This window comes from Gasterosteus aculeatus, chromosome 16, assembly GCF_964276395.1.
Source record: "Gasterosteus aculeatus chromosome 16, fGasAcu3.hap1.1, whole genome shotgun sequence".
Lineage (NCBI taxonomy): Eukaryota > Metazoa > Chordata > Actinopteri > Perciformes > Gasterosteidae > Gasterosteus > Gasterosteus aculeatus.
The window spans coordinates 8,442,344-8,461,268 of record NC_135704.1 but is presented as its reverse complement, the minus strand read 5'-3'; the positions used below and the strand labels follow the sequence as shown (position 1 = coordinate 8,461,268).

The following is an 18,925-nucleotide window of genomic DNA, read 5'->3' as shown; positions in this document are numbered from 1 at the left end:
TGTCTTTATTCTGGTTTAATTTAACGCATTTCATTTTATGATTCCACACATTTTAATTCATAATAATTTAATTAGATCAAATATCTGTTAAATGAAGGCCGAAAAAAGCTGTTGTTTTAAAAGTCTGGATCATTACTTTACAGTGATGTATTAGTCATCACATGAGCGTCCCTTCCTCAGGGCTTCTGGAGTGACTAATATTGTGACAAACAAATAGTTGATGGACATAAACCAAACTAGTTTCACATCTGTGGCACAGACTACTTTGCGATGACACCAGCAGGGGGCAGCAAACGCCCATTAGTCTGTCCTCAGAGCACTTCTTTGTGCTCCGTTATTTAAAGTCCTGTTTACCGTCTCTTACCCAAGTTCATTTGGTCAATGAGCCCTCGTTGGATGTTCAGTTCTACTACTAAGTATTAAACAAATCTGATGTTTAAAGCCCGTGTGAACACCCACATGCTGGAGAAGTCTCGCCTGGTCCACCTGCCTCCTCACCAACACGGCTTCAACATCTTTTATTTGATGGCTGAAGGCCTTTCGCCTGAGGAGAACAGCGCACTTTACTTCAACAATGTCCTGGCTCATAGGTTAGTGTCTGTCAGCTGCATATGTATATTATATCCACTATCAAAATGTGAACTGAACTGATTTGCTCTGACCTGGGAGGTTCTTGCCTCATCATTTTGGGGGATTTAGGCCCACATGTTAACATGAACCAATGCCACACTATGTCCTTTATGATCATTTTGTTTCTGTGGTTTATGAACTATTGTTGAACTATTGGTCCAATGTTTCTGTCCTTACTCCAGGTACCTGAGTGGAGGACTTGGACAGAACCCTCCCATGGCGACAGCGTCTGCCCACAGCAGAGAACGCCTCGCAGCAGTGAAACAGGCCCTGCGAGCCCTGGGCTTTAACAAACAGGTATCGATTAGCACTGCGCATGGCTTCTGGTATTGACAGCGGGGATCATTAAAAGTGTTGACCTAACGGACCCTGAAGTAGCCACATATGAGGTCATCAATGCCGTTTCACAACAGGTTTTTCCTTCACACAGTCTGTAAGTTGGCGTTCAGGCGCTGGCTCTTCCAAAGTGTCTCACCTCACAGACGAAAGAACTACTGACCCATTCTACCAAAACACACGCCATACCGGTAGCACCTGGTAGATAACATCACGGTCAATGGTTTTCATTTTCAATTGACCGCTGCGGGAAAATGAGTGATGCAAAGGACACAACAGTGTGTCCTCCCACTTCAGGCACGAGACGTATTTGAAATGACGGTCATCTGTTCCCGATGACATACCCTGCCTCGATACTTTGATCTCTTTGATCCCCCATTTTCTATCATCTATCAAGACATTGATTCATGCCTGCTGAGTGCATGTAGTGTGTGGGACGGGCCGTCCTGTGCACCACCAGCTGTGCTGCCAGGCCGTTATCAGGTCCTATTCTTAGGCTCCCAGTCAGCATCTGTCAGCGGTGAGTGACCACCAGCTCACCTTTTAATCCAGCAGCAGTCAATACATGGGAGGACGGGGGGGGGGGGGGGGGGTTAGGTAGTGCGAGAGACAGGCTTATATTAGAAACCACTAGTGTCCACTGGAGAAGAGGGGAGGGGCAGGGACTAAGAGTGGAAGCGATAGACCACCTATTGGTCTTTGTCTAGTCTAATCAGAGGGAGACTCCTAGTCCAGACACACAGGTCAATCGCCATTAACGCTCCTTTTTTCTCCCTTGTGTCCTTGTTCCCTTCCTTCCCCCTTCCTAAGTAGGGGGAGTCTGTCTGTGTATAGAGTGTCAGACGGAGACTAATGCTCGTGTTTATCTCCCACATATCAGCTCCAATATCCCGCCTTGAGAGAGTGCACAAGGAGACGCAGCGAACCACACACACACACACACACACACACACACACACACACACACACACACACATGCAAGCACACGCCCTCAAACTGGAGCGTCCCCCTCTCAGAAATTCAGAGCAGTGGGTAATAGGGTATTCCATTAAGCGTCCTCTACCCAAGGGCAAAGAGGAAGGAAGAGTCGGACGCAGCAAAATAAATGTGTGAATGAAGGGAGGAGGGTTGATCTGTCTTTAAAAAGCATTGGATTTGGGTTTATTTCTTTCTTTCGTGGAGTTTGTGTACTTTAAGATAAATGTCCTGATTGTGTCGTGCATGTTGGAATTCACGGTCGAAAACGGTGAAAATGATGTTTTTGATCACTATTTCAAAATGTCCAGTTCCTATTTGTTTCCCACTATTTCCCCTCTCTCTCTGCTAGGAGATTGACTCTGTGTTTATGCTGCTATCGGCTGTGCTCCACATTGGGGACCTACGTTTCACTGCACTGCCGGATGCCAATACAGCCTTCCCTTCTGACCTCCAGTTGCTGGAGAGAGGTTAGTGCCCTCCGTCACATGACCGGGTTCACAGCGGGGGTGCATCTCACCCCCTCTGTGTTTACCTTTCTCTGCCTCCTTGAGTTCTGCTCGGCAGTTTGCCACCTGTTTAGTGAGCTGCACTTTCTGCCAGAGTGTAACCACGGCGAGGAGACGGCCTCCGCTTTAACGCTTCTAAAGCCTCTATTGGTGTCTCAGCTTTCTTTTCTTACTATCTCTGTAATTACGCAACCGCTGACCTCCATGTGATGGTAAACAAAACAACATCAGCGTCTGAACGGGAAAGAGCCAGTTGTTGTCAAGGAGATGTGATATAATGGTGATGTCAGCAGATGTATTCTGGGTTGTTGTCACCTGTTTCTGCTTGTTTATGGGTTCTGCTCGGCAATCCACTGATGACTCATTGCTGCCAGCTCTGCTGATCGATTAGCTCAGAGTCATCTGAATTGGGCCTCAGCTGGTTGTGCGCATTTGTTCCGTGGATGTCATCAGCGCTACCTTTCTGACATCCTAATTCTCAATGCTTAATGCTATTTTGATTTTCATACAGTCACTCAGTTCTTCTCTCTGCGCTTTTGTTCTCTGCACAGTTGCCGGCTTGTTGCAGGTGTGCTCCCACGACTTAAGTACCGCCCTCACCTCTGACGTTCAGTACTTCAAAGGTATCCGCTCACCAGCCTCCACCTTCACCTCCCTAGTCCACGTGCATAAGCAGAATTAGTCCATTACTTATCACTGGATTAACCTCAGACTGTTCCAAGTAATTAACGGATCTCTTACCAAGTTGCACTTTTCAACAAGGCATATGTCAAAACAAAACCATTTCTTTAAGTGTTGGCACCTAAACTGAGCAAATTAACTTTACGGATATTGTTTTCTGTGCTATCAACTTAATCATTGTTGCCATGTCCCTTTTGTTTCAGGTGACGTAATAACTAGAGGCCACACAGAGGAGATGTCGGAGCAGCACAGAGACCAGCTGGCAAAGGCGATCTATGGACGCCTCTTCAGCTATCTGGTCAACAGTATCAATGACTACCTACATGGACAAGATGACGGCATCGGGTATATCTGTGTGTGTGTGTGTGTGTGTGTGTGTGTGTGTGTGTGTGTGTGTGTGTGTGTGTGTGTGTGTGTGTGTGTGTGTGTGTGTGTGTGTGTGTGTGTGTGTGTGTGTGTGTCTTTATTTATCACATGTTGTTTACTCCTTCAAAAAAATATATTTTTGAGAGGCCAGGTCGTTGATAACAAACTTCCCTGATGTATTAGTCATCACATGCGAGGCGTCTCTCCCTCCGGGCTTCTGGAGTGACAACACTAATATTGTGACAGGCAAATAGTTCTGTAGTGAAGGTTTGTAATAGTTTGCATAACAGTTTACATAACATTCAGGATTGGCATGTACACTCGAATGATAAATGCAGAACAACAAGGTAGAGGACACGCCCAAGGTTTCTCTGAAGGTCTTGCACACAACAACATAAACACGCACAAACACTTTTAGATGGAGGTTGATGGATCCTTGGTGGTGTTGATGTTATGAGGTTTTATCACAAATCAGATAACCGTCGCTCCATCTCTCGGAATGTGTCTGCTATGCGTTGTCTACACACAAACCACACCACATAGTTGATTTGCCAACGCTACTAACTACTGGCTCACCCTCTTCAGATGTGTTGTTGCACGCGCACAAACATGATAACTCATCAGGATGACACAAGCAAGCAAACCAGTCATCACATTGATCCTGGAGTTAATGTGATAATGTCATACCTTTGCTCTCTATCTGACCCTTTCTTCTAGTGACCCCGCTATGGAAATCGGGATCTTGGACATATTTGGGTTTGAAGAAGTTCAGAGGAACGGATATGAGCAGGTTGGACTATGCCTAGTTGTGTGCATCAATGTTGTGACCCTGTCAACTCTCAAGCCGACACATTTGTTTTCCTAATCAAGCCAAATGCATTCATGAAATTCCCTGATTAACAAAAGCATTCATGACATTCCCTGATTAACATCATTGGCTTGGAAGGCTGCCCTCAGCTGAAAATGTCTTTATGCAGTGTTTGGTTTTTGTAGTTTTAAACGGATCTTAATCAAATTGTGAAGATATTTGGCTGATCATATTTGACTTTATCTATTTTAACCCACACATTTTATTCTCTAATTGTAATGAATGAGATGAGGTCTGTGGCTAACGGTGGCTAACGTTGGCCTGATTCCAGCTGTCCTTAAGCGACCTGAAGGGCCGAAACAAATGCTCCTCTGTGTGTGAGATGTTAGATTGATGGGCTGCTACAAACCTGCGTGTGTGTGTTTGTGTGTCTGAATCTTATTTTTACCTTCATGATTAAGTGTATTTTCGGTGTCACGATACAAATCATTATTGATTCTTTTTCAGAATCAAATCTTGTTCCAAAAAAAGATGGCTCTTTTCTACAGGAAATGTTAACGTTTGTTTCAAATGGCAACATTGTTCACTTCACAAAAAAAGTAAAGAATTGTCAATATAGTAAGCAAATTTTCCAGTTATGTTTGATAATCACCAGTCTCTTAGAGAGGTTATTTCCCCCTCTGTCCGTTCTTTTACTTTACATAAATGGCTGATAAATGATGTCTACCCGGTTCTCATCATGTCTGGGTCTGGTATTACACGGCATGGCATGTAGTACGTACGCAGCTCACCTGTCCTGGGCTGTAAATCTGTCATGTGCTGATCAAGCATTCACTGTTAATAGACTTGACCACTCTAAGACCAGCACACAAGTGTGTGCATCATCGCACCCGCGCACACGCTGTGGTGTTTTAGAGTGTAATTCATAGTTCGCAAGAGGCTAAGTGCTTATTCCTTCTACTTAGAGCTTACGTTCCCTCCCTCAGGATCGTCCAATCTCCTCCCCGCCTTTATTAAGACCAGTGTGTGTTTGTCTTTGATTTCCGTTTGTGTGTTTGGCAGTAAGATGTCAGCGTCTTGTCCGTCCCCTGGATATTCTCTAATCTAAGTGGAGGCGAGGGATTGTGCAACCTTTCCCCTTCGGGTCTGGCATGTGCCAGAATCGAAGAGGAGGGGAGGTGGTTAATAAAACGCAACGAAACAAAGGGACGGCCCTCGCTGGCTGCCTCTTTCTCCCAGACATCTTCTACATTAATAAATGCTGAGACATTATTCGCCTCTTCCAATCACACGTTACCCACTCGATGATCCCTCACAAACGAGCACTCGCACTCTGACATGTTTGTACACACGCGCACTCGTACGCGGGCAGGCTCCACATGCGCCGCATGATCAGGGTCATTACGGCTTGTTAATTAGAGCTGTGTTTGTCAGGGGTCTGTTGTACCTGCTCAGCACTTTGCTAATGAGCTAACTCAATCAACCACCTGCTGGGACTAAGCCTTTAATGTACTAGACTAGCTTGAAGACTAAGAGTAGACGCGCCTCTAGATCAGCACGGCTCAATCAGCGAATGTGGGTCAAGTTGTGATTGTTCCGATTCGATCGCGCAGAGAAAAACTAAAGCATGTTTATATATTTTTGCACTTTTCCCCCCAAACATACATTTTTTTTTTTAGTGAATGGATGAAGAAGTAGATGCAACTGCTTTTCTGGGGGCACAGAAAACAACATGATTATTAAAATATTCACTCCCTCGGTGAGCTCGCCATGATTACCTGAGAGACCACATTCATGCTTCAGACAGCATTGGTCTGGCATTTGTTTTTGAGTCAGGTGGCACGACGTTGGATGACAAAGAAAATATGCATCAGATTTTGGGATCAAAATGAGGACAGGGACCCACTTAAGTACAAGAATGGCAAGTTAATTCCGAGACAAGAACACAGTTTTTTTCGTGTTCCGCTTTGTGACACATTTGGGTTCAGGAGAAGTTCAGACAGGCCTGCTGCTGCCAACTATCCTGTGTTGTTCCACTTCATATTCTGTCTGTCTTCTCATTACATCAATGTCACAAGTCTCACTTGAGTCCCCCCAGTGCTACACGCGCCAGCAAAACCATCATCTAATTGACTCCTGTGCTGTGATTGGTTGACTGCTGGGTTAGGAAGAGTTTATGTGTCCCAGCTGGAACATCTATTACTATGTATACCACGCACATGGTGTACCTCTAAAGAGCTCTGGGGTCTGGTGTGCTGATGCGTGTTGTCAGTTCATTTATGCCCCATTGACTCCCCTGTTGGTGCCACAGCAGGTTACGTTCCAGGTTGTATTTGTGCATGTATTTTTTTCCCCACTAAAACGTTTAGTGCCTCTAAAAGGGAATTTCGTTCAATGTGCATCAAAGTGTGAGTTCATAGGTTGTTGTTTTCTTTGTGTGCATTCCAGCTGTGCATGAACATGACCAACGAGCGGCTGAGGCAGTACGTCTCTGAGGTGCTATTCCAGCAGGAGCAGTCTGAGTGTCTGCAGGAGGGCATTGCCATGGAGACCCCTCGCTCCCCCGGCAACCAGACAACCGTTCTGGACTTCTTTCTTCAGGTAGGCCTCATGTCCGCTGCTTGTTTAGAACAGTTCGGTCCAGTTTGGTGTCCCGTGATGTAATTCAACGTTGCAAGCCCAGCCAGAGCTTTGACAAAAGCTTTTAAATCACACTAATAAAAATAACACTTTTTAAAAGTTGGAAACTGTTTCTGCTAACAGCTGTTTATTAATTATATATTTCAATATTTTATTTAAAGGTGTATATATTGATCAAAAATAAATCTCTGCCTGGATCATTACTGATCAGACTGAGTGGGTCAGCGGTTAGGATGTTTACAACATAATTGCAACCCATATTGCATGATACCCTTTTACCTCTATTAATAATTTACCCCCCAAAAAGTTATTTCAAATCACATGGATAGCTGCACCCTGTAGGGATCAATAAGTGCCATGACGGAAATAGATTGCTCTCATCAAGAGTTCGTTGTAACGACCGACATAAATAACTATAGCTTTATGTTCGTTCCTCCCCCAGAAGCCTCAGGGACTGCTGTGCGTGTTGGACGAGGAGAGCCAGAGCCTGCGGCCGGCAGAGCAGACCCTGTACAAGAGGCTTTCCACCCAGCTGGACTCCAATCCGACCCACGGTCTCTCTCTCACAACCAAGGACGGCAACGGAAACCCGCCGCCCAAAGACCAGGCCCCGGCATTCACCGTCAGCCACTATGCCGGACAGGTCTGTCTGCATTACAGGAAGGTCTTCATCCCATCTATCGGAAGCCAGCGACTGTTATAGCATGAAATCTATCACGACTCATTACAATAGACCTCTAAAGACACGACATAAATCATGAACCTTACAACTTGATCGAACTATAATTCACCCTCTTACTGTTCTCACGAACAAACCAGCAGTTGCTACGCAGGAGAAATTACCAACACTAAAACCATTATCTTTAAACTAATAACTATAGAGAAAACAATACATTACTGATTCACGAATGCTATAACAATGACATTTTCCTATAGGAAACAGGAACCAAATTGTAAGGCATTATGCAAACTTTATTTATTTATTTATTATTATTCATTTATTCATGCAATGTACACCACTAGGTGGGATTTGGCCATACAAGAAATAAAAGGTTTCCACAAATACTGGAACATGTAGGTTTTCTTTTGCAAATATACATAATGTTTTTATGCAGCTATAGTTGCTGTGGTACGTTTTATAACGATAAACTTCTGCGGGGGAAACCACAGAGGCGGTTGTGAGTTTGAAAATGCTGTTCGGCCGAGCGAGGACACCTTAAGTAGAGGCTGGATCTCTATGCAAAACTATTTAAGATTTAATACACCGAATATCCATGTGTGTTTTTTTTATTTATTTTTCCCAGATATGCTATGATCTCACAGGATCCCTCGCTAGAAACAAGGACTCTCTCCCTCAGAACATCCTGTTCATGATGAAGTGTAAGTACCCAACACATACAACACGTGTGACCACATTGTGGCGTCAGAGCAAACCCGATCACAAAGATGCACTTTTGTATAAACCAGCGCAGCACACACAGCCACTCTTTGTCCCAGTGTGGTTGTTTTTGTTTAATGCGCGTTTCATCCCATATGTGGCGGACAGCACCGCGCGCGTGTATATTGTCCATAGAAGATGCCAGATGTGGGGTGTTGTGGTTAGCGGGGACAGAGGGCGCCGTTGTGTGACTGCCAGGCCGGCCACGCATCCAGCAGCCTAATTGCTGTAATTTCCATGATGAGGCTAATCTACTAAAGGCTCGCCCTTCACTCACACTTGGCTGTTGTCTGACCGAGACGATGCGTCGTCGCCATTCAGCTGCACACATTAACATACGTACTACGTGGTTTCCTCTAACGGATGTCCTCACCTCCCGGCTTGGAGTTTAAGCCTTGAGCTAATGGAGGAAAGGGATCTACGCAAGTCCATATTCAGGTGGTGGCAATGATTGCTTTAAATGGAAAGACAATTGCCCCCTTGGAGCTGAGTGTAGTTAAACCCTTAACTGAGTCCAGACCTCGTGTTTGTTTTTCTTTGCTTGGTACGCCCACCTCCCGTCATCCTTTCCTCTTTGACTCTGACAGCCTTTCAGAAGAGAGCCACACGCCCACGTTCACACGCACGTCGTTTGGTCCGCTGAATGGGCTCATTGTCATTGTGGAACGCTCCACGTGTTTGTCCAACCGCTCTTGTTGCCTGACCTATTGTTTACGTGGTGCCTAACTTTGAACCTCCTCCCCACTTCTCATCCGAGGCTCCTGTCCTCCCTTGTTTACATCATCCCTGCCGTTCCTCCCTGCTTTCTTTCCTTCGTTCTATCGGTCTTTTCTCTTTTGTTTGTTCCACCTTGCCCTACTGCCCTCCACCCCCTCGTTTCCACCAATGCTGTTGCTTCTTTTCAATCCCCTTTTCCCCCTTCCTCTGCTTCTGTCTCTGCATGTGATTGGGGCCATGCAGCCAGTGAGAGCGTGTTACTGCAGCAGCTCTTCCAGTCCAAGCTGACTCAGACTGGTTCTCTGGTGCCAGCAGCCCACGGCCGTGTCGGGTTGAGGGGGCCCAAAGCTGCCCAGTTGCTCCACAGGGGGCCACCGGCCTCCCTGGTCACTGCCAACTTTGTGCCACAACAGTCCCAAAGATGCTATGACTATACCAAGGTACAGTAGACGTTTCACAGAGTACTGAGCATGTGTTGAAGGCCATGTGAATGCAAGCTACGTCAGAACAGGCTATATATAAACCTGTGGGAATTGGATTGGTTTCGAATAGAAACCACAAAAGCTTGCAAACACAGTCATGCAAAAGCAGACTTCTGATCTATTTTGATTAGAAGGCATATTGTAATAGGGCACCTGTGTAACTAAACAAAGGCTTCCTGGTTGTGTAATCTCTTGGGGTCCCACCTGCTGTCGATGTGCCCGATAGCTTCCAGAGAACATTCTGACATTGGACCCTTTTCCTCTTGCTGACTTGTCCGAGCAGCCTTAATCGGTTACATGAGACTTGAGCATTGAGACCACTGATAAAATAATGGAAGACAATGCTGGGCGGACAATAACAGTGAGTCACACTGTGAAGCGAATCATTTGGGATTGACCTAGAAGTGGTACATTGGTGTGCTTATCAAACATTCTGCACAGAATTGTGACAATTTGATTTCAAAATGATGTTCTTTTTCCCTATTATATTGTTCTTTTGCCAGATCTTGAAGAAGAAAGGCTCGAGCTCCTTCCTCCAAAGGCTTGAGCGCTGCGGGCCCATCACAGTGGCCGTCCAGCTCAGGGTAAGAAACACACATTGTAGTTTTTCACAGATCAGGTCTTATTCTATAGGTCCCTGAAATATAAAACACGTTTGGCTCTTTTTTCCATAAGCGAGGTGCCTAATTGGATAGCACGTGTGTTGTTTGAATGTCCTCTGCATGGGTTTGCTTCTGCACTCATTTCCTCCAACAGTGACAAGGCGTGCCCCTCAGGTGGTTGCACTCTATGTTGTCCACAGGTTGTGAATGGTTTTGGCTGTCTGAATATGTTCTGTGCCTGTAACAGATTAACGTGCAGCTACCACGTCCCTTGCATGGATTTTGCAGGTCACAGTCCCTCAGTCCTTCTGCAAAGCAGTAAAGAAGTTTGAACGAATAATGAGTCTTCAAAAGGGTGCTGTTGAAGTAGTATTTACTGCAGCACACTGTGGGAACATTCAATAAACTAACTGAATTAACGGTTTTGAGGCCAATAAGCCAAAACCAGCATGTTCATCTCACTTCTGTCTTTTTTTTTTTTTTTTTACTGAATTCAATACATGACGTACAGCCAAGCATCTGGCTCAAATTCTGAATGAATACAAAGATTTGATAATGAAACCTGAGGTTTTGTGTAAAATGAGAAATGGATTTCCTAACTTTACAAACCAACAATACTATTCAGTCAGAGCAAAGTGGTCCAGTGTCTGCTGGTGACGCAAAGCGGCTGAAATGTGGCTCAGAGAATCGGTACCTTTTTTCCTTGAATGCAGCCACTGTGTTGCACAATCAGAGTTGTGGGCTTGTGGTGGACAAGTCCCTCAGGGAGGAAGAGAGTGGGCTGAAGAATGATGCTGTACCAGGCCAAGCATGAAGCCCTCCACGTGAATGAATGAATGAACAATGAACAACCACCACCGCGGGGCCTGCGCACAACTTTGTGAGTGAACATGCGCGTGCTGGGAGGGAGGACAGCAACGTAGATGCTGGTCGTGACTTCAAAGACCCGGGGTGGGGTGTTAACGGATCTTTGTAACTAACAGCATGCGTCAGTTTGTGGTGTGTGTGTGTGTGTGTGTGTGTGACCTTGTATCCAATGGATGTTTGTTCGTTTAGGGCTTGAAGGAAAAACTCGCTCACACCTTTCAAAAGAGCTCTTTGTGTTTCTGCTTCCTCCAAAGGCAACCTCCCCCCCCCAACACTCACTCCTCTCCCCCCAAATCAGCCTGCTTTATCTCAAACACAACTTGATCACACATCAAAAGCAGAGCCCAGCCCCTGTGGTCAATCAAAGCGTGACATATTGCTCATTCTGTTATGATTGTAAAATGACCAGTTTGACTGCATCACCTCTTTTTCTTTCAGAACTCTCTGTCGGAGGTGATCAGTAAGCTGCAGGCTTGCACTCCTCACTTTGTGGAGTGCGTGCGCCCCGACGCCAGGGCTCAGCCCGACAGCTTTGACAGCTCCCATGTGTCTACCCAGCTGCAGTACATCGGGGTTCTCGAGATGGTGCGCACGATCCGTTATGGATACCCCGTCCGCCTGTCCTTCCCAGGCTTCCTCAGCAGGTCGGTCCCAGAGCATGTTGCATAATTAACAGTGCACTAAATAACTTTTCTCGTTGGGCTCCGTCTGTGAGGGTTGCTTCTTCTTCTGAGATGACGGATTCCTCTGCTTCCTCAATTGTACAGACACATCAACCTCCCAGCAGGTCACGGCGATCTCTATCGCTTCATAAGTGACTGGGCAGGCAGGTCAAAGCAAGCATACAGTTTGGAAGCATATTCCTCCTCTACATCCGCAAAGCAGGGGTAGATATTGGACAGGATCATGTGTTCACGTGCAGATGGACACATTCGCATTTACATGTCACTGCAACCCTTGCTGTTGGCAGGACGACGTGACCTTGAATGGCTTTTTTAGAGAATAATGGGAGTCTATTGCCGCTGATGACTGGCACGATCACATTTCCCATGTCAGCCTGACACACACACATACACACACACACACACGCACTAACCAGCCAGTTGTGTGTCAGGTCTCTGTGCCCCCACACTTGAATGCCTGTGATTATTTCTCCCCATCACTGCTTTTCATATCCCTCTCACTGCGTTTCCGCCTTCGAAGTGGTAGATCCATCTCTCAAGCCTTATTTCCCCCCATGTCCCTAATAGAATCTGTTGCTTTCACTGTCACCTCGCTCTGTGAAGTCTAGGAGGAACAAATCCCATTTCTTAAAGTATTCCACTCTAATGCATAAAACGTTATGAGACTGTCTGCCAGGCTGTCTCACTTTTTCCCCATTAGAAAGGGATCAAAAAGAACATTCCTGCCAGATAATACGAGAGGGCAAAGCTGGTCACGTGACCTCCCCAAAAGTTTCCACTCCCCTGCTGTAGATATTGTTACGTCACTCCACACGCACATAAGCCTTGAAACACACAATGTAGTAGTTTCCTAAAAGATGGATGAACACAGATCTGCGTTTTATGTAAGAATTATTGTATTAACTTTAAATAAATCAGTTTACCACCCAAGTAAAACAAAGACTAATGGTTCACACTTTTATTCTGTAAACATAAGAGTTTCTCTTCACGTTCCTCATCCTGAATTCAAATTTTTATAATAAAAGAAAAATAAGGCACTCAAAATCAGAAACCAGTTTACAGCCATGGAGCTTTTCTTGGTATTTTGGTGCATAGCTGTCAAGATAAACAGTTAGAGAAAAGAAAAAAGAAGTACTACCAGAGGGACTAATCAAAATATAGAACAGAAACTGACAAGGTAAGATTTAAAAAAAGAGCTGCACCAAGAGGAGAAAAACGCACACGACGAAGTGTGTTGTATTTATTGTCTGACACCTGATAGTATCTGGTCAAACAAGTAAATAGGTCAATAGATCTTCAGAAGAGAAGACTTGAACAGGGAATTTAATCTGGAGAACCATGTCAATTGGTGAAGTGAATCCACTATATATTCTGTTGTCTAGAAGCATCTGGCTGTTCCTTTGTGTTTTTGATGGATATGCCGTGCAGAGACAGCACTGTAGATGGTATTGAAAGATTCCCACCAAGGGTTTCTGAGCTGTTTAAGTCGTCGGAAGAAGAGTCAGTCTGAGTGTCAAATTAAATTGGGAAAATGGAAATGTCCATCGGATAACTGAGTAAGTAAGGACCGTAAATGAGACTTTCATCCTCTCGGTGAAACATTTGTACTTCCAGCACTCTGAAAGTACTGTTGTCCATTGTTGGGCCACTTGACATAGTGTTAAGCTCCTCCCCAAATAGTCTAGAAAAACACTCTTGACTTGGAGAGGCATGATGGGCAGTCTATTGGTCGAGTGACCTCTCTGAGAATTGTCCGATTCTGTAATGCAGTATATACGTTAGTGATGTGAACAGGACCAAATCTCAATCAATGCAAATTAGTATGCCAATGGTTACGGAGGCAGAAGAATAGGCCGACAGAGACAAAGCTAGATGGAGAAGACAATTTTGCTTTTAAGAATTAAGGGAGTAAAACACGTTGCCGGGATTAGAAACGGGATTTAAAATTGTAATCAAAGCGTTTTTGAGTGTTTCTCTTTATTTAATTAATGCCTTACTCAACAGCCCTGGTTGCTGCGCATTGCGAGCGCGTGTTCTCTCTGCAAACAAATGGACCTTTTTGGAGCGCTGCGTTCGTCTGACGTGCGTCCCCGTCCTGCTGTGTATACATTAATGCCGTGGCCGTTTGGAGTCGCCGCCACTCACAAAGACACCAGTCAGTCGAGCCCAAGTGCCATTCATATCTAGTTCAACGCCACCACGGCCGATGAATGAACACAGCCTTGGCGAGCGAGGGGGGCCGCTGCTGAGCGGGGGTGGACTTCACTGGTGTCTTCACAGAGCTCTTTCTCACTCCCATGTCTTATCATTTCCTAACAAGCTGCCTCTTGTGATCCACCATTTCCTTTTTTTTTTTTTATCTTTAATGTTCCGTCCTTTCGTTTTTTGTATCTTTCCTCTTTTCCACGCCCTTTTTCTCTCGCGTGCGCACACACGCTATTGCAGTCTTGTCCTGTTATTTCAAAACAGGCCGCGGCCCTTGACAATCAAACTGACGGAACAATAAATCCGCCGTTAATCTCGAGCTTGCTCTATTCTTATTAACACAAGAGCACCAATGTTTACACACAAATGCAGACTTGCCCGCTTCAACCGTGGAGGCCGGTACACCGTTCACAGGTCACACTGGACACCTGAAGCAAACTACACCATTGTCCCAGTAACCAGCGTGATTTATGAGGAAATCTATTTTACTGTGGCCTTTATTTGTCTTTTATGGTGCCCTGTGTGTTTTGTGGGGGGCATATATTTTGTGTCCAATATGTGAGGTCACAGGCTTCCACTTCCTAAGATCTTTACTCTTAAAAAGTGGACTCATAGAGCAGGTCAGAAACGCAGCTTCCAAGCACACAGGTCAGGATTTCTATGAGGGCAGTGTCAAGCCATAATTACCCCCCACTGGTGGATGAACACACACGTTTGTAGGTTGAGTTACCTCAATCATTTCAGACCGAACACTGGGATGAAAATGGGGAGGTTGCAACAATTGGCGGCTTTACGGAGGAGGTTTAGATTCAAGCTGCTTTGCCTTCTCCTCCTTTTGTGATGCTCACTACCGGCTATCGGATGTCCCGTCGGTCGGAGACCCGCGTTAACCCCCCCTGTCTCCTTTTAAACTCTTATCAAAGGGGTCATTTCAGTTCTTTGACTCCACGTGAAGCTCCTTGGGGTCTTGTAAGAGTAGACCCTCGATGGTTTTCATATCGTCACACAGCGGAGGTCATGAGTTTACAGAGTTCCTTTAGGTTTTATGGGCCATGGGGGACCGTGTGTGTCGTCTGCAGGACTGGTGTTACCGTACACACAGAGAGGACAAGGGAGAGTTCAGACTGAACCCACGTGTGCAAATGAAACACATCCCACATTCACGTGCACTTACTTGGTCACTATTGACAAAACAAGTGGTTCCAACTGCTTGTTATATATTTATTTTCTTGTGACATCCGGTTGCGTTGCTCTCGTATCAGGTTTCTGTTGCCCTCATTACAGTTTAACACAACTTTATTTGTGTTGTTAGAATTCAGGGTAATTCTGATGGAGCTGCATTACGAGGCTGTACGTGACCCACTACAGATGTACTGCTGAGAATACTATACTTTTCAGATTAATCATTTGAGGCAACTTGTTGTGCTTGATACTATACCGTTACTGTAGTTTAATTGAGTATTTCTGCATAGTGAATAGTTTCTGTGGTAGTTATTCAAGAGGAGTTGTTCTTCGACTTTGTTTAACACAATGACCAATTCATGGCAGTGTGACATCACACCCTGGTTGTCAGTGGAAGCATGTAGATGGGAAAGAACAAAGGACTGCACCTGATAAGTCTGTCAAATTATATTTCGTCTAAAAAATTAAAGAAGATGAAGAAGTGCGTCTTCTTCTTGAGCCTTCTTTCTCTTCCTCCTCTTTTTCCCTTTTCTTCCCCTTCCCTCATTCTCCCTACTTCTTCTCTGGAGTTTTCAGTGTGACCTTTGTTGCTGCTGACACAAAGGTGGAAGGAGCACTCCGTAGTAGAAGTAACTGCAAATGGAGGGGAAATGTATTTTTTACATTATATTTTCTATGTCTTGTCCTAGCACTCACCTCATAAGCCACCATTACTGTAAGGACACAATATTCAAATATAATATATATAAGTTCTACAGCTATCCACATTTCAAGAGCCTGCTTTTTCTCCATCTATTTTTTTCTGTGTCAACATTGCTCCTGCTCACTCCCCCGTTCAGCCCCACTGTCCCCGTCACAAACAAACCCTGTGTCCGTCCAGCTGACCCTTCATAGCAACAGTTGCCTAGGGCAACACCAATAGGAGCAGATGCTGTTTGGCTGGTCTGCCGTATGACCCCACTGACCTTTAAACCCATTGTTTCTGAAAAGAGGAGGTGTCGCCGTGTCCCGTCTCGGTTTTTAATTTCAGCTTCAAAGTGTTTTCTCGTTATTTGTATTTCAGATATAAAGACCTTGTTGTCCCAACTTTGGGGGACAAGAAGAAATTGTCACCGGAGGAGAGATGTCGCTCAGTTCTGCAGCAGTCCAAACTACAGGGATGGCAGGTGTGTGTGTGTGTGTCTCTTGCTTCTTTTTCTGTCTGCCAGCAATAACAAAATATTTGCCAAATGACTTAATCCCTGACCCTCTGTTTGAAAGATCCCATGGAATTTTTTGCAACTCACTCCAGCTGTCCCACCTCATCATCATTCTCCTCACAGACACACAGCAGCACCCCCACACCCCCATTCGCTGTCCTGTCTGCCACACTGCTGTTGTGTCTGAGTGTGTGACCCTACAGGTCACATCAGCCCCCGCCTCACACTCACGCACATACACTCTACACAATGCTCTGCAGACACCTTTTCATGCAGTTCTGCTAGACACACTCACAGACCCCTCCCTTAAGTAGCGTGTGTTGGAATGCAAGTTTGCCCCCCCCCCCCCTACAGTTCGGTGCACCTGGTATCAAGGGACCTCTGACTCCCCCCCGTTCCCCTACACGCCCTCTAAATGCGGTCAACATTTAAACTCCATACCCTCCCCACGCGCCCCACCCAGTCTATTATGCTACGTCTTTGCTGTCCCGCAACTAGCAGGACACACTCTTCTCAGATCCCCAACAGAAGACCGCCAGACTCCCAGAAGCTGATGATGGCGATGTGGAGAACAGCAATGACGGCTTGTGTTGTTGTGTTGTTAGATGGGCATCAGCAAGGTCTTCCTGAGGTATTGGCAGGCGGAACAGCTCAACGACCGCTGCTACCAGTTTCATAAAAAGATCATCACCTGCCAGAAAGGTAATATCCAAAACGATGAACCAACAAGCCATGTTTCTCCTTTGGGTTGATCTGTATCGCATTCCCTGAGGCCGTTGCCGTCTCTTCCCCGTGTCAGTGGTCCGTGGCTGGCTGGTCCGGCGGCGTGTTCGTCACCGGCTGTCGTTGCAGCAGAAAGACGAGTGCAGTGTGCAGCGTTTCCTGCAGGGGACAGAAAATATGGGGCTGCGAACCTACGACCACTTGGTCATCCAGAACGCTTCCGACATCGCACGAGAGAGCGACCGCCTACGCTGCCATGGCAACAGCCTTCCCAACGCCCTGGGCAATAGCCCCCCGCTTGGCGAGCGGCCCGAGCCGGTGGGCAAGGAGGAGGATCAGCCTGTCAGGAGGTAAATTAGCAAACGCCCCCTTTGGTTCACACGCCTTCATTCAGTTCTCAAGGTGAAGATACAAAGCAACATTGATGTGCACTTATTCATTGTTTCCCAATGTTGTTTTATTCTTGTGATATATTGTATGTTCATTACACTGCATAATTCATGTGCTTATTTTATTATCATATTTTTTCTCTGCCACAATATGAATACATTTCTTTTAAGATTTATTGTCCAACTCAATAAAGCACGTTTTCAACTTTAAAGTGGCCGTAAAAGTATAAAATGATTCACCATCGCGTATAATTTGAATGAAGAGCACAAGTTGAGACCCAACACTGCACTGACATTTTTCATAATTTTGACACACAAATACTGAAATTAGTTGGTGTGCTTGGAACATCACATCAACATTTGTTTTAACTTCAGGAGTAAGAAATATATCCTTAAAGAAAAATATGCACACAGTGATATCTGTGTCCTCTGTGTGTCCTTGTGCGTCCCTGTGTGTCCTTGTGCGTCCCTGTGTGTCCTTGTGCGTCCCTGTGTGTCCTTGTGCGTGTAGCATCTGCTGCTGGGGGTGAAAAACAGGGAGGCTTCCAACAGGAGGACTGTCAGTAGTCAGACTGGGAGAGGAGTCACGGTTGTTTCATTGTAGAGGGGATTATATCCACCTAATTTCTCTGCAGGTTATTAAAATGCCTTCCCCCATCATCTACACACATGCTCATCATCTACACACATGCTCCCCTCCCTGCCTGCAATCCTGCAACCAACAGATGGCTCATACAGATTAGCAACCGAAATATCAAGCTTGATGTTTTCACTGGAAGAAGATTAGATTTAAAGCATAATCTCTTTGGTTTTTATCCTTCAATTGCCCTCCTTAGCTCATATTTGTGGTGTGACAGTTGAAGCAGGACTACGCTGGGCTTGAGCATGTTGATTTAAATGACATAATTAACTCAATCTGGATCACAAAGCCAGTGGATGAGAAAAAAGGTTGTGCCTGTAATTTTAATGTTTTTTTAGAGTAAATCATGAAGCAGAAGTGATGGAGATGGTCAAATATTTTCTTTCTGCCACTTAAATATAAATTGTTATTTTTCTTCTATTTATAGGGTTGTGGATAAAAGCGTGAAAGTCTATGACGGTCCTGTCAATGGGGGCAGTCGAGTTATTCGCCACTTTCGCTCCAGCTCAGTTCCCATCCCCCTCGCCATGGAGAGCTTGGTCCATTCCTCTGCTGGTCCATCCATCAAACCAGCCCTGCAGCAGGCTGCTCATACCAATGAGGACACAGCATGCGGGGGAGGTCTTTCCTCTCCCCGGAAGCAACCTCCGCCCAAACCAAAGAGGGACCCCAACACTCGCCTGAGTGCATCTTATGAAGCAGTCAGTGCAGGCTTGACGATGGCAGTCAAAGAGTGCCCCACTCCAGAAGGGTTTGGTTCGCCAGCCGGAAGCCCTCCTAAGTCCCAGCTGTCCCCCACAGACCCCGCAGGTAATTAGCTTCACCTTTTCTTTAAAACGTGCAGACGATGCTT

The 18,925-nt window shown here is 45.6% G+C and overlaps 1 protein-coding gene across 6 annotated transcripts in view; it reads left to right on the top strand.

Annotated features, from left to right (window-relative positions):
* myo16 (myosin XVI) overlaps positions 1–18,925 on the top strand; it is a 78,745-nt gene that overhangs the window by 47,263 nt on the left and 12,557 nt on the right. For all 6 annotated transcript variants that reach the window (XR_013452968.1, XR_005714354.2, XM_040200816.2 and 3 more), the window contains 16 exons: positions 443–590; positions 813–927; positions 2,294–2,411; positions 3,002–3,073; positions 3,335–3,476; positions 4,215–4,287; positions 6,754–6,906; positions 7,388–7,588; positions 8,250–8,325; positions 9,344–9,540; positions 10,086–10,166; positions 11,490–11,695; positions 16,185–16,287; positions 16,926–17,022; positions 17,120–17,393; positions 18,500–18,882. Coding sequence is in view for 4 of the 6 variants with exons in the window: in XM_040200816.2 (XP_040056750.2) it covers positions 443–590; positions 813–927; positions 2,294–2,411; positions 3,002–3,073; positions 3,335–3,476; positions 4,215–4,287; positions 6,754–6,906; positions 7,388–7,588; positions 8,250–8,325; positions 9,344–9,540; positions 10,086–10,166; positions 11,490–11,695; positions 16,185–16,287; positions 16,926–17,022; positions 17,120–17,393; positions 18,500–18,882 (2,439 nt within the window). In the remaining 2 variants the exon portion in view is untranslated. The remainder of the gene's footprint in view (positions 1–442; positions 591–812; positions 928–2,293; positions 2,412–3,001; positions 3,074–3,334; positions 3,477–4,214; positions 4,288–6,753; positions 6,907–7,387; positions 7,589–8,249; positions 8,326–9,343; positions 9,541–10,085; positions 10,167–11,489; positions 11,696–16,184; positions 16,288–16,925; positions 17,023–17,119; positions 17,394–18,499; positions 18,883–18,925) is intronic.